At 38.2% G+C, this 18604-nt stretch overlaps 1 protein-coding gene across 1 annotated transcript in view; it reads left to right on the forward strand.

Annotated features, from left to right (window-relative positions):
* Nucleotides 1-5939, forward strand: part of slc16a10 (solute carrier family 16 member 10) — a 56210-nt gene extending 50271 nt beyond the window's left edge. Inside the window, 3 exon segments of the mRNA XM_022216428.2 lie at nucleotides 251-394; nucleotides 902-1130; nucleotides 4758-5939. Coding sequence (XP_022072120.2) covers nucleotides 251-394; nucleotides 902-1130; nucleotides 4758-4987 — 603 coding nt within the window. The 3' untranslated portion in view covers nucleotides 4988-5939.
* Nucleotides 5940-18604: the final 12665 nt, after the last annotated feature.

The raw sequence follows: 18604 nt of genomic DNA on the forward strand, positions 1-18604 counted from the left end.
TTCCACGGTTTCCAAGTTAAATTTTGAAGTTCAGTTGTCTCTGACATTTAAAGGCTCTATTGTCGAAGTTGCTTTAACACCTAACATCCCTAGGTGGGTTCAAAGTGAGGAGCTTTGACATTGATCACAGGATTGTAATGGTTCACTACTCTCACCCCTTTAATCTCCGAGAATGATTTATGCACTTTATGGGTGAAATGAACTTCAAAATGAGCCCATTGTGCTCATCTGTTTCATTTAATGTCCACAGATGAATCATGTGACGGAGCGTTTTGGAAAGGACACCAACAAAGAGCTTCTGCTCATGTGCATCGGCATCACATCAGGCGTGGGTCGACTCATCTTCGGCCGAGTAGCAGACTACATTCCCGGAGTCAAAAAAGTCTACCTGCAGGTGAGTCAGACAATCAGACATATGAAAGCAGAAGTTCTGACCACTTAAAACTCTCTGAAACAGCATTTAAATGATCATATGATGATCACACTAAAGTGTCACATGTTTACGCCAGTGTATAATGTTTAATAAGACGTTTGTTATTATGAAAGATCTTTAACTTTGGATTAAAAAATTAAATACTACATAAATATTTAAAAATCTTTACATGTACAAATGTGTAACTTTAGGAAAAAAACTGCTATGGATCAATGCCATTAAACATTTTAGTTATGAAATTATGCTCGTTTTAAATGTGGTTTTACATTTGATATTGGATCCATATTAATATTTTGGCTCATCTGAAACACTTATCCAATCCTAATGCACATTTCCTCTTTCTGGGCTTTACATTTTTGTGGTTAAAATAATTACATTTAATCTTAAAAGTTATGCAGATACCCCATAAAACTTTTGACTTCATACACATTTGTAAATCATCAAACTTACAAAAAATCGTCCTTCTAGGTGACTTCCTTCTTCATCATTGGCCTCATGTCCATGATGATTCCTCTGTGCGACATCTTCGGCGGACTGATCGCTGTTTGCCTGCTTATGGGGCTGTTCGACGGCTGCTTCATCTGCATCATGGCTCCCATCGCCTTCGAGCTGGTCGGGGCTAACGACGTGTCCCAGGCCATCGGCTTCTTGCTGGGCCTGATGTCCGTGCCCATGGTTGTGGGACCCCCGATTGCAGGTAAAGCAGGAATAACCCAGATATTCTGTTCATGTTCAATCTGACCCTTAATATGTGATGAATGCTCACATTATTCTGATTACTGACCATATCAAAATTGGATAAAAACTGGCGGTTTTGTCTGTTTGGAGCTCTTTTATGGCATCTTGAACTGCTTGCTGTTTCCCAGCTCCAGATATGCTGTTACGTAACTGACCCTGACCTCTGACACAACTGTCAAAGTCATCAGTTTTGCTTTCTTTGCAGTAGATCAGTAGAGACAGACAGGAAATGTGGGGAAAGAGAGCAGAGAAGTGACACAGAATTTGTGCCCATGCTCTTTGGGTATAACCGCTTGCCTGATTTTATCATTTTTACTTTTTTTAATCATCTCTCGTTTTTTGTAGTAAAATCTGTCTTCCCGTACTTTTTAAAGCCCTCTGTAGTTGTTCATTAAACTCTTAAAAGCTCATATCTACAAGTTTTTTCCTTTAAAAAATAATCTCTTCCCGCCTTAGGCTGTCATTGCTGGCCTACAGCTTCAGAGGAAATGCGCAGCTGTGGTGTTGACAACTTATTTAGTTCATGATCTGTCATCTGGCATAGAAAAAGCACCACATGGACATGTTAAAGAAAAAAAAAGATTTCCATTAAAGGACTCTAATATCTTACAGCAGTACATATTTTATGGTAAATCTGCATTATAAATACATATTCTGTGTTTATGTATCACATCTCTGGTATTGTCTTGTTAAACTGAAGATGCACTTTTACAATATGACAACTTCAGAGGCCTTTTGATTTCTGCCATCTGATTCTGTAGATATATTGGCTCTTGCAGCCAAACACAAAGCATTCATGCAGCATTCTCTTAAATTATCCACAGATTTAAAAAAAGAGACTAATCCTTTTCACGCAGACATTTTGTTATCATTTGCCCCATCTAGTGTTTATTATGCCACTGTGTCAGTCCTGAATTTGCACTGGGTAAATTAGAAACATACAATAAACTCATTGTTGTTTCCAATTAAAGTCACTTGCATATTACATGCACAAGGAAAGAGAACTTTTTAAGTGTGACATGTGTGACTAAACAGATTTGGAAGCCTCATAGATTCGTAGGTTTCCCATGATCAGGATCAGTAACATGGAGAGCTGCTCATGTGAGCTTCATGTGCTTTTCCTGCCCGAAAGTAAAGGAAGTTGTTTTTTCTCAGAAAGACCTACAGTGCTGACTATTAAACTGCAGGAAGGTTAGAGGTCACAGTCAGTAACAGACAGCAGTGTGTTGCTCAAGGAGCTTCTATTAGCAAATGCTTGCAGATTAGGAGCTTGAACTTTTCTCCAGCTGAACAAGTGATTTTCTCTGGAAATGTTTGCATGCCTAAATAAACACATTACTACTGAAATTCACTTCTGCTGGAAATTGACCATGTGTCCTGCATTTCATTTTGCTGATTATTGTAAATCAACATTAATGTGCAGCAGGTCAGTGATCAGCTGTGATTGGCTAATTTAGACATCAGACATATTGATTTTGTCTGGATGTCATCTCAGCTATGACTCATTTTTATTGCATAGCCATTTCCTAAATGTTAACTATTTAACCTTTTAAATTCTAGCATTTTTATTATTGACTTTTTGTTCTACTGGCAACCAAATTGCTATATAAATACAATCATGATTATTATCAATATAGAGACAACTTTATGTGAGATTCAGTTTTTGTCAGATGGAATTGAATCATTTTTGATTCATGACGCTTTCAATACAGGTAAAGATATTTGCTGATGCCTCACTGCTTTAAACAGTGAACTTTACCTGTCAGAACTCGCATGCCTGTGTGAAACTGGCAGTAAACCTGGTTTCACTCTAACTGAAATCAGTTCAACTGAAGCATCTCTGCTGTCAACTTCCATTAAACCTACCAGTTCACTCTCAGAAGGCTCAGTAAAGTGCTTCTCAGCCCAAGTCGTTATCATCAGCATCCCTGAATCAGCTAAGAATAGATACACGAGTGACCCTGAAGATAATCACAGACTTCAGTAAGGTCAGCTTGTAATTGTCAAAGCCTCAGGCCAAACCACACCTGATAAGCTGTGACCTTAATGCCATACAGCATCTGTTTCTCCTGATGTTTACATGCTGCACTGACGGAGTTTAAATTAACTTTGACTGACAGGAGCTGCCACTAAAAATTTTTCTATTAATATATGTACTTTACTGATTACTTGATTACTGGACTGAACTAATATTTTTTCTGCAAAAAAAAGAGTGAACTTTTCTTTTAAGTCATTTTATTTTGATGTATGCCATTGTAAAATACAGCGCAGTATGAAATATGCAAAGGTTTTTAATAATAAAGTGCTTTACAGTACTGTTAAACTGGCAATCTCAACATGATCTATATAATCAGATAAGAGGGCCTATTATTTCTGTTAGTAGTTGCACTTCAAAATGAATCCAAGTTTCTGCTGAACCCGTAACAAAGTGTAAAGGTCAGGTCTGTACAAACAAAGTGCAACATGAACACACTGGATATTTTAGAAGCACAGAGCAGCTGAAATAACTCCTTTTCTTTGACTTTCATAGTAACGTCGAATTTTCTAAACATAGAGCTAAATTCACAGCACAGCACAGACGACTTTACGGTGTTAAAATCAGTAGTTTCGTGGTGCAGAACAGCAGCTGGTGCACGTGTGGTGTTAAGTCTTTATTTTATTCTTGTTCTGTTGTCTGACAGTAGAAACAAACAAACAAACAAAAATTAGCTGAGAATAACTTTACCGGGAACCTATTAAAATACAGTTCATGTGAGCACAGAGAGCAGGAGAGAAGCAACCAGATATTAAATTATCTCTGCACAACCTGATTTGTAGTCAGTTACACCTTCAAAGCCTCGGGTCTTTAGAAACCTTTTCACTCGACCAAATCAGCTGTCTAAAACTGTACAGCTGAATGAAATTATTATAATGGTATATTACTGACAGCACTTAAAGACGGCATCACAAGAAAATGGTTAAAAGTAGAAGTACCCACCACTGAGAGATTGTACATGAGGTTTGCATTATGGAACAGTTGTTCTTTACCCTAAGAGTGCAAAAAGGATAAGTTTTACCAGATCTGGACTGAATAGGGTGAATATATAAAACACCATAATGTCTGATTTCACTTTAACCTACCAGTAATAAATACCACCGGATCTCTTCATCTATTTTTCCTTTATTTCCTTTTTTTTTGGCATGTAAGTGCATTGGTTCTGCTGTTCATTTGCAACAACGAAAGAGTGATTTAAAAAAAATGAACATTCTGAAAACTCACTAGTGTCAAGAACATTCTGACTTCATGTGTGGAAGAAGTTTAATGTAAATACGAGATGCAATGGAAATTGTAATAACTTCAAATTCAATCAAAATACTTTTGATTTCAAAAACCGTATCACTGATAGTTGCTAATCAATGACAGGAGCAAAGACGACCGATGTCATGGTGCAGAAATTAAGAGTGAAGTGAAAAATCTTTAAAATTCAACAAACTGTTTCTATGTTTAAAAGAATTTAAATTAGCATTACTCATTATGTTGAGTAGTCACATCAGCCATATACCAAACGGAGTCCTAATAACATTTATGTGTTTCTTCTGGTTGCAGGTTACCTGAGGGACACGCTGGGCAGCTACGACGTGGCCTTCTACCTGGCTGGTGTTCCCCCGATCATCGGAGGGGCTCTGCTGTGTCTGATTCCCTGGGTGGAGGCCAGACGCAAGAGGATGGAGAACAAGGAGACCCAGAGGACGGAACAGGACGTCACCCAGAAGATGATAGAGAGCGAGAAGGCTGTGGAAGAATCACACAACAAAACTGGAGAGTCTGTCCTCTAAGTTCCCTCCTGAGCAGACTGAGAAAGAGACACAAGGAGTCAGACTGAGGCTGCTGCTGACCGGCAGTATTAAGATACTGTGTGAGTGTGTTAGTGTGTGTGTGTGTGTTAAGATTGTAACGGCTGCCTTCAGTAGGAGAAAATGCCAAAGTGATGAAACATATCAGTCATAAGTTGAAGTACAGCTGAACGTGAATGTGATCCTGAAGATCTATGCATCAGACTGAACTAATCTTACAGCAGGCAAACGTGAGATTCAAAATGAAAATGAAGAAAACTGCACATTTCATTTTTGTCACAAGGGGAAGAAGGCATGCTGTTCTTACTATGAATGCAATGTGAAAGCTGCAGATTCAGTCTTTAGCCAGCGTCTCAGCGAAAAACCACACTATCAGCCGGCATACTTGGTGGCTGAGTGGGCTATCATTATCCTTTACAATCAGTTTTCAACACTACCACATAGATTTAGATGTAAAAATATGGCATTAAAAGAACATATATTGGCTTATACAAGAAAGAAGACCAGTCATGTGTAGGAGCCAACTGGTCTGCTAAAGAGTATTCCTTAACCCTCCATCTTTATTTACTCCAGTGTGCACTGACATAGGACTCTACTGTCAGTCTTAACGCATGCCAGAGTTGTAAATACTGGACTGATCTATTCATAGTGTTTTAAAGGGACATTCAGCAACTATCACTTCAGAGAAGTGTCCTGACAAATTTGGGGTTTTTATCGTGGCACTCTGGGATCTGTGAAAGGTGCTCGGACAGTTTAAGGGACACAGCTCTTGGAAGCGCAATGAATTACAAACCACCAGCTCAAGATAAGCAGCTCCATCATCAAGGCAGGACACAGGAAGTCTTTAACATGATGGACTCCAGGTTTGCCACGCTTCTGTACGCACCATGAAGACTCAGTATAAACTGAAATAATAGTGTTATTATCAAGTTCTCATCGTGTCCCTGCGTTAGATTTTGATTATTTCAATTTATTCTCCACAGCGTGTATTTTTAACATCACAACTATTGAAGTACTCTTAATTTGTTCTTACGGTCGGGGAGGGGCCCCACCATGAGTTGATCTGATACCGTGACTGATTCATGCAAAGAGGCTGCTTTTAATCAAACTGTGCGTCTGATAAACCTCCTCACTGGTTCACATTCATATCCTTTTAGAGAAGTCAGTACACTCTTTGGAAAATCCTCAGTTTGTTGAGACGATTGTTAACTCGCATTTGTGTCCTGTAAAGATACGGGAGCTGATCAGCTTTGTTCAGGCCTCGTCTACACTAATGTGGATATTTTGCAAAATTAACATTTTCCTCGACACACAGCTTCTTAGACACTCAAACTGATTTAGCACAAGCAATTCAACGTTTACAGCTAAACTTGACATCGCTGCATCAATTAAGCAACATGCTAAAGTGTCTGCAGCTTCAAATCTGCAGAAACTAGAAAATGACAGAAGGTTCTTGTCAGATGTTTGACGTATTGTTGATGTAATCATCGCAACCGTTTGCTTCTGTCACATTTTTGCTAACTGGGTTAATAATTTTTCACTGCAGTGTAACGTCCTGCACCTCTATGGAAACAACACAACCATGACTAGAAGTAGAGGGAGATTAAAGAACAATAGGTTCTCTTGCTTGGGTTACATTGTGCTTGTTTTGTTTCGTGACAGTATTTTAGTTGTGTTTTTTTGTTTTCATGTGGATGGAGATTTTATTGAGAACAAAATAGGAAAAAACACATTTTAAAAAATGCTCATGTACATGTAGACCAGAACTAAATACTGACGGGGGACGAAAACTATCTGGATTAGGTTCATTTTGTCGTTCATTACTATACGATAGCGTTGCTCATTCATACGGAATTGTCGGTTTAAATAAGCAACGCTATCATAAAGAAAAATATCTGTGTTAGTGTTGACAAGGCCTTAGAACCAACAGTGGAAACAGGAGGAAGCTGCTTGCTGCCTGTCTGAAGTTAACAAAAGAGGACTTCCAGAACCACTAAACTCAGTGTTATCGCACTGAATCTCTGCTATTTAAAATGTCATATTGTTCTTTTGAAAATGTCACTTCACCAGCACAAGTACCCCAAACTTCTACTGATTCAGAAGGAACATATTAAGACTTCTTCTACTGGCATGAAGCAGTGTTTTATGTAAAACAGGGGTGAGAGTTAATTTGAAATGTGTTTTTTCTGATTTTGAAGACGTCTACATTTACTTTGTCCTAGCTTTAGTAGAACAGTCTTTTAAGCCTTTTAGTATTTACAACAATTGAGGTCTGGGTCATGTAGCGGCTGTCGCCATGGCAACAACCTGCTGGGATGGATGGCCTGCTAAATGGACCAAAGACACACAGTATACCGGTGCATATGTTTATCCCTCACCAGTGTATTTAGTGCGCACACAGTATCTTATCATTTCAGAGTCTCTTCCTTTGAAACTGTGGGCGTGAGTTTGACTAATGATTCGCCATCAGGCCAGATAAGTCCGGTCGATCATTAATTTGGCGCCCAGTTCGTTGCCCTTCAGCAGAAAGGGTGTTTTATGTTTTCATATTGTATTTATTTCGTAGTTCTGTTGGAGAATGTCGTGCTGTAGTTCGCCTGAGGCCTTAATCTCATTTCCTAAAGACCAAAACGTACATAAGTGAAACCAGCTGAAGTTGCGTTAATCCATCTGAACTCGTTGCCGCCGAAGGGTCCTTTGGGGAAAACTCAGACCTTTTGGGAAACAGCTGCAGTGTCACAGAGTTGCTGTGGTTCGCTGGTTTTCCCCTCTGCAGACCTGCAACACTCTACCTCAGATGATAGTCCAAGTCTGCCCCCTGTCGGACGTCCTGCCTCCTCCGTCTCGCATCAGCAGCGTAACTAGAGATGGAAATAAACTGTTAGCCTCCAATTAGCCTCCAAAGTTTTGCTCTTTAAAGACAGCACTTGAACCAGAAGTGCCTTTTTTTATATGCAAAAAGTTAGTGAATTTATGCACTACCAATCAAAAGTTTGGACACTTTTTCATTTATTTGAATGAGAAAGTGTGTCCAAACTTTTGACTGGTAGTGTACCTCGTTTACATCTTCTCTTGATTATTTTCCTTGCCTTTCACCAGTGAGAGCCTTAACTGATAATCTGAATTTTGATTGTAAACCTGTATTTTTATGCTAATTTGTTGCTTTTACTTGCTCATTTAATTTAGCTTTTGCTTGACTCCTGCTTCTTTTAATGATCTGCGCAATCCAAAGAGACATTTTACCAAAGAAAATGCCTGATTTATTTTTATTTTACGATAGCTTTACATCCATTTCTCTGAGTTTACACACAAAGTGTTTTCTTTCTTGGTAGTGTGCGCAGACGCTTTAATATCTGCATCAATGTTTATAACTTTTCATTGTTTATTTGCTGTTATTGTTTCAGCATCTGATCCGACCACTGACTTTATTTAGTAAATCTGTGTGTATGGATGCATCTGGTGCATCTTTGCTACTTCCAGCCTATATTTTTTGCATATTTTTTGTCTTAATTTCTGTTCGCTAAAGGCTCAGTTTTGATGTATATCATTTGCTTAAAGTTGCATGTGACTGGTAATTCATATATCTCCTGAGTAACCCAAAAAGTGTTCTACTTAAATATTAGTTTTGCTGTATTTCCTCTCTGCTGCAGGATGTGTGGCGAACTACAGTATATGCAATGTATGTAAACACAATCAGACTTCAACATTTTCAAAAGAAAAACAACAAAAAGCAAAAAAGATGTTGAAAAATTTAAGTGACTTTCTCCTGATTTATCCGTCTGGTTTGACTCCTTTTCATTTAATCGACACCTCAAACCAAACGCAGTGAAGAAAAACATTTAAGTTACTCGCAGTCTCCCACGAATGAATGAGCTGCTTCTTCTCATCCACATTTGTCCGAGCAGACGACCAAATTTAATCTCTCGGAGAAATTCTTCCCCGGCTGTGTGCTCTCTGCATTTGACATGCTTTTATCAGGTTACAGTAGATTATCCATCTCGCTGGAGGAGAAAGAAGGATTTGTTAGCAGTCAGAGGAATTGCAGAACGAGGGAGTCAGCTTTAGGAACAAATGTTCTCAATGTATGTGGCAACCCAGGAGGTAATGAATCCCCTCAACATGGACGTCCAAGAGCCCTGCACGGGGCCTGTTTAGGGTCACCAAGAAAGTGAAATATTCAGGATTACGTATATTGACTCAGCAGACACTTTTCTACAAATTAAATCAATGTGCTTTTGTTAGAAATGGTTGCATAATCTGCTTAAACTAAGACATCAAAGTTCACCAAATCTCCTTTTTTGACAAACATATGAAAACTTGCAGTCTGACAAACAATATAGTGATTGTGGTTTATGGTGGAAAAACGGAGCTAAGCAAGTACAGATTCTCAAAATACTGCAAAGTTTGACTGCGTCATTTTGAGCTGACAATTGTTTTATACTGACTGACAGATGAAATACCTGTTTTGTACATTTACATTGCAGTTCAGAAGTTTGGGGTCACCCAGTTTCATGTTTTCCATGAAAACTCACACTTTTATTCACGTGCCAACATACAGTGGCTACGGAAAGTATTCAGACCCCTTGAAATTTTTCACTCTCTGTGTCATTGCAGCCATTTGCCAAAATCAAAAAAGTTCATTTTATTTCTCATTAATGTACACTCAGCACCCAACCTTGACAGAAAAAACAGAAATGTAGAAATTTTTGCAAATTTATTAAAAAAGAAAAACTAAAATATCCCATGGTCATAAGTATTCAGACCCTGTGCTCAGTGTTGAGCAGAAGCACCCTTTTCAGCGAGTACAGCCATGAGTCTTCTTGGGAATGATGCAACAAGTTTTTCACACCTGGATTTGGGGATCCTCTGCCATTCTTCCTTGCAGATCCTCTCCAGTTCTGTCAGGTTGGATGGTGAATGTTGGTGGACAGCCATTTTGAGGTCTCTCCAGAGATGCTCAATTGGGTTTAGGTCAGGGCTCTGGCTGGGCCAGTCAAGAACGGTCACAGAGTTGTTCTGAAGCCACTCCTTTGTTATTTTAGCTGTGTGCTTAGGGTCATTGTCCTGTTGAAAGGTGAACCTTCGGCCCTATCTGAGGTCCTGAGCACTCTGGAAGAGGTTTTCCTCCAGGATATCTCTGTACTTGGCCGCATTCATCCTTCCTCTAATTACAACCAGTCATCCTGTCCCTGCAGCTGAAAAACACCCCCACAACATGATGCTCCCACCACCATGTTTCACTGTAGGGATTGTATTGGGCAGGTGATGAGCAGTGCCTGGTTTTCTCCACACATACCGCTTAGAATTAACACCAGAAAGTTCAATCTTGGTCTCATCAGACCTGAGAATCTTATTTCTCATAGTCTGGGAGTCCTTCATGTGTTTTTTGGCAAACTCTATGTGGGCTTTCATATTTCTTCCACTGAGGAGAGGCTTCCGTCGGGCCACTCTGCCATAAAGCCCCGACTGGTGGAGGGCTGCAGTGATAGTTGACTTTGTGGAACTTTCTCCTATCTCCCGACTGCATCTCTGGAGCTCAGCCACAGTGATCTTTGGGTTCTTCTTTACCTCTCTCACCAAGGCTCTTCTCCCACCATTGCTCAGTTTGGCTGGACGGCCAGGTCTAGGAAGAGTTGTGGTAGTCCCAAACTTCTTCCATTTGAGGATTATGGAGGCCACTGTGCTCTTAGGAACCTTGAGTGCTGCAGAAATTCTTTTGTAACCTTGGCCAGATCTGTGCCTTGCCACAATTCTGTCTCTGAGCTCCTTGGGCAGTTCCTTCGACCTCATGATTCTCATTTGCTCTGACATGCACTGTGAGCTGTAAGGTCTTATATAGACAGGTGTGTGCCTTTCCTAATCAAGTCCAATCAGTTTAATTAAACACAGCTGGACTCCAATAAAGAAGCAGAACCATCTCGAGGAGGATCAGAAGAAATGGACAGCAAGTGAGTTAAATATGAATGTTGCTGCAAAGGGTCTGAATACTTATGACCATGTGATATTTTAGTTTTTCTTTTTTAATACAATTGCAAAAATTTCTACATTTCTGTTTTTTTCTGTCAAGATGGGGTGCTGAGTGTACATTAATGAGAAATAAAATGAACTTTTTTGATTTTGGCAAATGGCTGCAATGACACAGAGTGAAAAATTTCAAGGGGTCTGAATACTTTCCGTACCCACTGTAACTGCACAAGGGTTTTCTAATCATCAATTAGCCTTTAACACCACCAGCTAACACAATGTAGCATTAGAACACAGGAGTGATGGTTGCTGGAAATGTTCCTCTCTACCCCATGTAGGTATTCCATGAAAAATAAGCTGTTTCCAGCTAGAATAATCATTTATCACATTAACAATGTCTGGACTGCATTTCTGATTAATTTAATGTTATCTTCATTTAAAAAAGATTTTCTTTCAAAAATAAACATATTTCTAAGTGACACCAAATTTTTGAACAGTAGTATGAAGTATATGCAAAATTTAGGTTTGTGTAAGTTTCCTTGGCCCTAAATACTGTAGTTAAAGTAGTTCCACATGCATGTGTACAAATACACTGACATCCTCCAATATGTGCAGTTAGAGCAGGGGTCGGCAACCTTTAACACTCAAAGAGCCATTTCGACCCGTTTCCCACAGAAAAGAAAACACCGGGAGCCGCAAAATCCTTTTGGCATTTAAAATGAAGACAACGCTGCATACATCGTTTTTTTTCTTACCTCTATGCCCTTGTTAATCAGTCGCGATTACTTAATTACAAAGCCTCTAATTAGATAGATCCATTTTTAATTGTGTCCTTCCACTAATATGTATCTTACTTAGTTAATGTCATTTTTGCTCCTGGACCTCATATGTTACATAATGTTAGCTGGAAATCAATATTTTGCGAATGTCTATTCAACTTGTAAAATCTATTTATCTTAAGCTAATAACTTTTCTCCGGTAAGTCGCTGACCTATTTTTCCAAGACGACACTCCTCTGACTCTGACCTGCTGCTTGGATGTGACATCGAGCCGTGTTCTTGCGAGTAACGTGTATTACCCTATCATGAGTACTTTTGACTCAAAGACGTGTCTTTCTTGGAGTGGAGCTTTAATATACAGGCTTGCCATTCTTGAGTACAAAACGATGTGAAACTACAGGCGTTGCTTCTCCAGGAGTAAAATGTTAAAAAAGGCATGAAACGTGTGGGAATCGGAAGCTCCGTGTTCTGTTTGCGCTCTCATGCACAGGCACAGCACATCCGGTGGAGTGACACGTCAAAGTAAGAGCGGTAATTTCACAATAAAACTCTATTAAAATGCATTGAAAGGCAGAATAATGTATTTTCCAAAGTTACAGGGAGCCACGACAGAGGGCTGAAAGAGCCGCATGCGGCTCCGGAGCCGCGGGTTGCCGACCCCTGAGTTAGAGTATTTAATTTAGAAAACTGGTTATATGCACATAACTGTTGGCATTTAAAACTTTAAATGGTACAACTATGTTAAGAAATAACTTGCTCCTCATCATGACCTCATATATTAATTAGGGTTTTTTTGTTTACCAAAGAGAAAATTCATCAAATAGTACATTCATATATATATTATTATTATTATGATTGTGATAGCTCCAGGTGACACAGACCTTGTGGGCAAGATCATGTGCTGGTCAGTTTTAAGGTTTTGCTATATTTTGTTTCTATAACATGATTTCTTTCAAACCAGAGGAGAGAAAACATCTAAAATACATGTTGGGATTAACTAGACAAATGACAAGAGCACTGTTGGTGTCCTTCAAACCACGTTTACTGACGGAAAGGAACAATCGTTTAAGAGGGCAGAAGAATTGTGACTTGAAAAATGGCATAAAAAAAATCCAGGTCCAGGCCCTCAAAGTAGGTTTGACAAGAAACGTTGGTGTGATTTTTAAAGTCTCCTGCTTCCTAAAATAAGTGCCTTTTACTTTCTAAATCTAAACTGAATGCCTGGACCTAGACTTTTTCTGCCATTTTTTTGTAACTCTCTTGCCCTCCTTTATACACATTTAGGTGCATATTTTTCACCTTTTAATGTATATAGCACATATATTTAATTTATTTTTTGCCCATTTATGCCAGAAATCTCACTTAAATGCACCAAACTTTCCAGTTTTATTCCTACATATAATCTGAAGGTTCATGTATGATTCACAGCCTGACTTGTAGAATATTTTATTCCTAAAAACATGGTGAAAAATGATTTATGGAATATTTAAAAGAGATATCCTCTTTAAAAAAAATGTGTACCTCAAATATGTTTACAAAAGGAAACAATAATTTTGAAGCTGGCTTGTGCAGATTAGAACATTTTTAGATATATGATGCCCCATTTGCTGATTTAGTGTGAGAAATTAGCTGGAAAAGTTTCACACTGATCTCTGTTGGTTAAATTTGATCTTGTTCACTTGCAGTATCTCCTCTTCAACACTAGAGGCCGCCATTTTCCTCTATCATTTTTGACGCGTCAGCTGAACCAGAGAGGCTGAATACATGACGAGGTCTCACTCTGCTCTGCCAGCTGAAGCACACATCCTCCTGTTACACGTATATGTCTGCGTGAGTCCCGACAGCTTCTTCACTGCAGCCATTTTGGCTTGGCATAGCAGGAAAAACACAGCTGATAACATTAAAAAACATTGTATTTAGGTGAAGATGTTGTGCATTGGGACTCATTGTCATGGCAGACTGGGATATTCACTGAAACTAATAGAAGTTGATGAAATAAATGATACCAGACAAGATCCAGAACGCATATATGAGTGCCCTGACAGAAGAATACAAATAAAGTGGGGACAAAGTTTCAGAGCATTCTGTGGATGTAGACGGCGTGAAAACGGAAACAAGAATGCCTTCTTACTGTGCTGCATACAGTTGCACACTACATTGTATGATTGAGAAAAGGAAACCTGGAATGACTCTTCATAGGTGAGAATAGTTTTTGGCTCTTTTTTCGTTATTAAATCTTGTTGAGAGCTTCCAGTCTATGAGAGCTAACTAGTTAGCCACTAGCAAAACACTAGCTAATAGCTTGACAACCAAATACCAGACGATTAATAGCAGCTGTAGTATAGTTGTACAAGCAGTAGCAGGAATATTAAAAGTACAAGCAGCAGCAGTAGTAGTATAAATAACTGTTAGAGTTGTAGAAGTAGTATCAGCATTTGTAATAGCACTACAAGTTGTAGTGGCAGTGCAAGTATCAGCAGCAGTAGTTGGTGTCTACTTTTGATCTATCATAGATCTCTATATATCTATGATAGATCTCTATATATCTATAGAAGACTAAATACGCTAGCGCACTGTAGCATCCGGCTAAGCTACGTGCCTGTGTGGCAGCCATTCAAATGAGCATTGAAAATAAATCATAATTTGCTCATTTCTCAACCGATTTTCATGTGGTTTACTTTCAACGTCAAAACACGTGCTATTAATACAGAATTTTTTTTTTTTTTTAAAAACGGGAAAAGTCTTTCTATATTGAGCCATTACATATATAAATGTACAATTTACTTTGTAAATAGATATGTAGCTATATGAACAAAAAAGAGAATGATAAAAATATACATATATTGAAAATGTTTTTAGATCAGTAGGTGTAATTGTAAAGGTAATCAAATAATTATGTTTATTTATCTCTATCTCTCTCTCTCTCTCTAGCTGTGGGCTGTTATATACATATTACATGGAAGTAGAATAAATCAAAATAGAGTTTATTGCCATTTACAAGAAACAGGAACATTGAACTGAATCATTAAGCATGACAAAATTTTTTTAAAATACTTAGACATATACACAATTGACATATAATGAGCATATCAATGCTAATAGCATGAAAGCAGACATACAAGCAGATATGTATTATTTATTTAGATACAAACACAAGTAGAGTGAATAATAAGTGTGCATTGGGTCACAGTGGGTCGTCTATAAAGAAACAGTAAAAGCGTAAATTTTCATGAAAATAATGAAACTCAATAAAACTGATTCGCTGCATCCTTGTAAATGATGCACCTCCTCTTCCAAGATGAGCCGGGAAGTTAAACACTGATGGAATGACACCAGGTCTAAGTGGGCAAATCTGCCCAGCCCTGTCAGAAACTCATCAGGTTTAAAATGATCACTGCAGAGCACCGACTCATCATTTGCAGCAAACCCCTCTCTTCTCAGAGATGCTGCCACTTCCTCCTCAGCCCATAGTCCCTGGGAAACCTACATGGAGTAAGAAAAGTAGACAGAGAAGTAAATAAGTCTGTACACAAATGATAATTTACTGATCGATAATTAACTTTATGTTCAACTTTCGAGTCAGATATAATGTGAGCAGTGAACCCCAGGAGTTGGTGGAGTTTGTGTGTGTGTTGACAAGAGAAGAGAGTTAGCATCCCATGAATATTAGCTTTAATGTGAGTTAGCGATGCTAACGAGCTAGCTGACCAGTCCTGATTAGCAGCTAAATGTAGCATCAAGCTAACGATGTTTGTGTTGTTTCCTGTCAGCAGCTGAAGTGATTCTCTTCACTGAACAGTAAAGTTTGTGGAGATCAGAAGGTAATATTAGTTTGATCGATGCCTTCAACTACTAGTAGACTTTATCTGGAAAGCAGTTTTCTGAAATGAATTCTTAGTAAGTCTGTCCACAATCAAACCGAGAACATAGAAAGAGGAAATGTTTGAAGAAACAACTTGATGTTTTCATTTCAGACTAGAAAACGCTTTAAGACCTTTATCTGTTTTTTGCTCTTTTTGATCGTTTTATTGTCTCTTCTGTTTAATTTGATCTTCTAAAGTCGAACTGGTTTCTTTTCAAATGTTTTGTCTTTATTTGATTCTTCTTAAATCTTTAGTTTTGTTCTTTTCTCACCTTTTATTCTTTTCTACTGTCTGATTTAATTGTTTTGTCATTTAATGTTTGTTGTTTTTTTTTCAAATGTTTTATCGGCTTGTTTGAAAAAATTCCCCTTTCTTTCCCAGTGTTTGATTTTTAGATTAAATTTTTAAGGTTTTTCTTCTTAAATGTTTTACCACCTTTCAATGTTTAATTTTCTTCTTAAATGCTTCATTGTATTTTCTGTTTTCCTATTTGAAGTTTTGTTTTTAAGATTTAATTTTCTAATTAAACATTTCATTTTTTAATCAAATGTTTTGTCTTTTTAAAGGTTTAATCTAATTAAATGTTTAGTATTTTTTAAATGTTTAATATTCTTCTTAATTGTATTTTTGAATGTTTAATTATCTAAAATACTTCCTCTTTAATGTTAATTTTGTTTAAAAAATGTTTAATTTCATAACTACATGTTTTGTATCTTCTGTTTGATTATCTAATTAAATATTTTGTGCTTCATATAATTTAATTGTATTTAATGTTTATTTTTTTAAACATTGTATTAAATGCTTTTTTCCCTTTGATTTCATTGCTTTTTTTGATGCAATTTATTTCTTTAATCTTTTTTTGTCAAGATTTTACCCACAACCTTAAAATTGAAACAAAACCTTAAATCACAATGAAAATACTTCTGTTATCACAATCATGAGATAGTCAATTATTCAGTTTATCAATTCAGCTTTATTTGTTTAGCACCTTTCACACAGATGATAAAACTACACAAGCAAAGAGAAAGGAAAAACTATGCTAAAACTAAAAAAAAAAAAAAAGATTTATCACGGTAATAAAATATGTTGTGTCCAGGGGATGGAGGGAGTTTATTGAAGTCTTCTTGGGCTCACACGATAAATTATTTAAAATAGAAACTTGATATTCAGTCTGAGGAAACTGGAAACTGAAGAGCGACAGAAGAACCAACAGTGACTACGTTTATATGCCATTAATATTCGGGTTAAGGTCAATATTCCAGTTTCTGAAACATTTGGAATAACCCGTTTACATGCCTAAACAGACAGAGTTACTCCCATTTACATGATCAGCGTAATCAATATATATTTCCATCCAAACCGGGACGCACAGACAACATCATGACGCACGTAACTTTCTAGCCACCTTCTTGTAGATGTCGGTATCTCGATACTTTCTGCCATCAATGAAAGACATTATATTCATGTCTTTCACCATGCTAATAAAGTAGTCCGTTTTCTCCTCGCTCCAGAAGTGTGGCGCTGTGCTGCCTCGTGTGGGTTTCGCTATGTCTGTTTACCTCTCCTTGTGTATTTCCGGTGGGTCACGTGGCATACAAGTAGTTGCCGTACTCAAAAGACCAAGATTCCTTCCGGATGAAACATGCGCAGAACGCAAATTAATGTTTCTTTCTATGGGGATATTCTGATGTGCGTTTATATTACAAGATACAGAAAAGGAGTAACCCAGGGGTCTTAGTCGGGTTTTTAAAAACTGGAATATGAGCATATTCGGGTTTTTGCGGGTGTTTACATGGCCATATGCAACCGGGTTATTGTTAATATTCCGGTTATGAAAGGGTTGTTGACTGCATATAAACGTAGTCAGTATCTCGTTTTCTCCTTTGACGAGTCGACTCCTTTTGTGCTTTCAGACAAAGAACTACAGACTCTTCACAACCTGCTCAAACTCCTCACTACACAGGTCAAGAAGGTTTCCTTCTTCTCATTTCTACTCTGAAGTTCACCTTCTCAAACTGCTGACAAATGTTTCTGCTGCTCTAAAGTCTGGTCTCCAGAACTTCCTAAAACCTCTCAAAGTCTCTTCTGCTGCATGTTGCTTTGTAGAACTGTTCCAGAAAACCTCAGTAAACCACATGGAGGGGCCTCAAGATAGTCATCCAAATGAAACCGTACAAAAACCAAACTAGCACAACCCAAACGCTAAAGTCTCCTGCAGCCTACCAGAGAAGCTTATTAAACAGAATCAGGACAGGAACTCTTACCTTCTGGACAACCACCGTTGGTTCACAAACAAGAATACAGAATGTGTCTGACCAAAAACCTCTAAAGACTCACTACAGCCAAGATAAAGACACAATTCAGCTGCACCAAATCCACTAATCACTGCACACATTAGCACCATGTGCCAACTGTGGCTAAAGAACCACATGTACCAAGACAACTATCCAGTACAAAGCCCTGAAATACACCAAGAAACACATTAAAGAGGACTTTACTGCTGGAAGCTGCAAGTCAACGCCTAAAGAACAAACTAAAGCAACGGAGCCAAACCTGGTTCAGTGAAGAGAAGCAGAGGAAATGTTTGACAGCACCCATAAAGCAGGAAGATACTGAGCTGCTCAGGTGTTCCTGATTTACACCAAGCAGCCACCTGGACAGCCAATAGGAACACAGCTTACTGCAAGTCCAGAGGGCTGGCTTAGTGAAGTAAATTTAGTTTAAAGTTGAAGCAGAAAGTTAACACAGAAAGTTGAAAACCACCTTCTGATACCTGAAATCTCTGAGTTTTCACACATAGAACACCTGAACATGTCAAACTGGTTTCATAGAACCGTCATTGTAAAAAGGTCATAGTGTGGTGTGTTGCTGAAAAATCATTAGAATCCGGCTGTCTGGGGTCACCGAGGAGCGACACAAAAACAAGACAAACGCTGGTTTCCAGGGGGTTACCTATGTATTATTTGAAAGAGTAAGTTTACAACAACACAACG

The sequence above is a fragment of the Acanthochromis polyacanthus genome, chromosome 16 (assembly GCF_021347895.1).
Source record: "Acanthochromis polyacanthus isolate Apoly-LR-REF ecotype Palm Island chromosome 16, KAUST_Apoly_ChrSc, whole genome shotgun sequence".
Lineage (NCBI taxonomy): Eukaryota > Metazoa > Chordata > Actinopteri > Pomacentridae > Acanthochromis > Acanthochromis polyacanthus.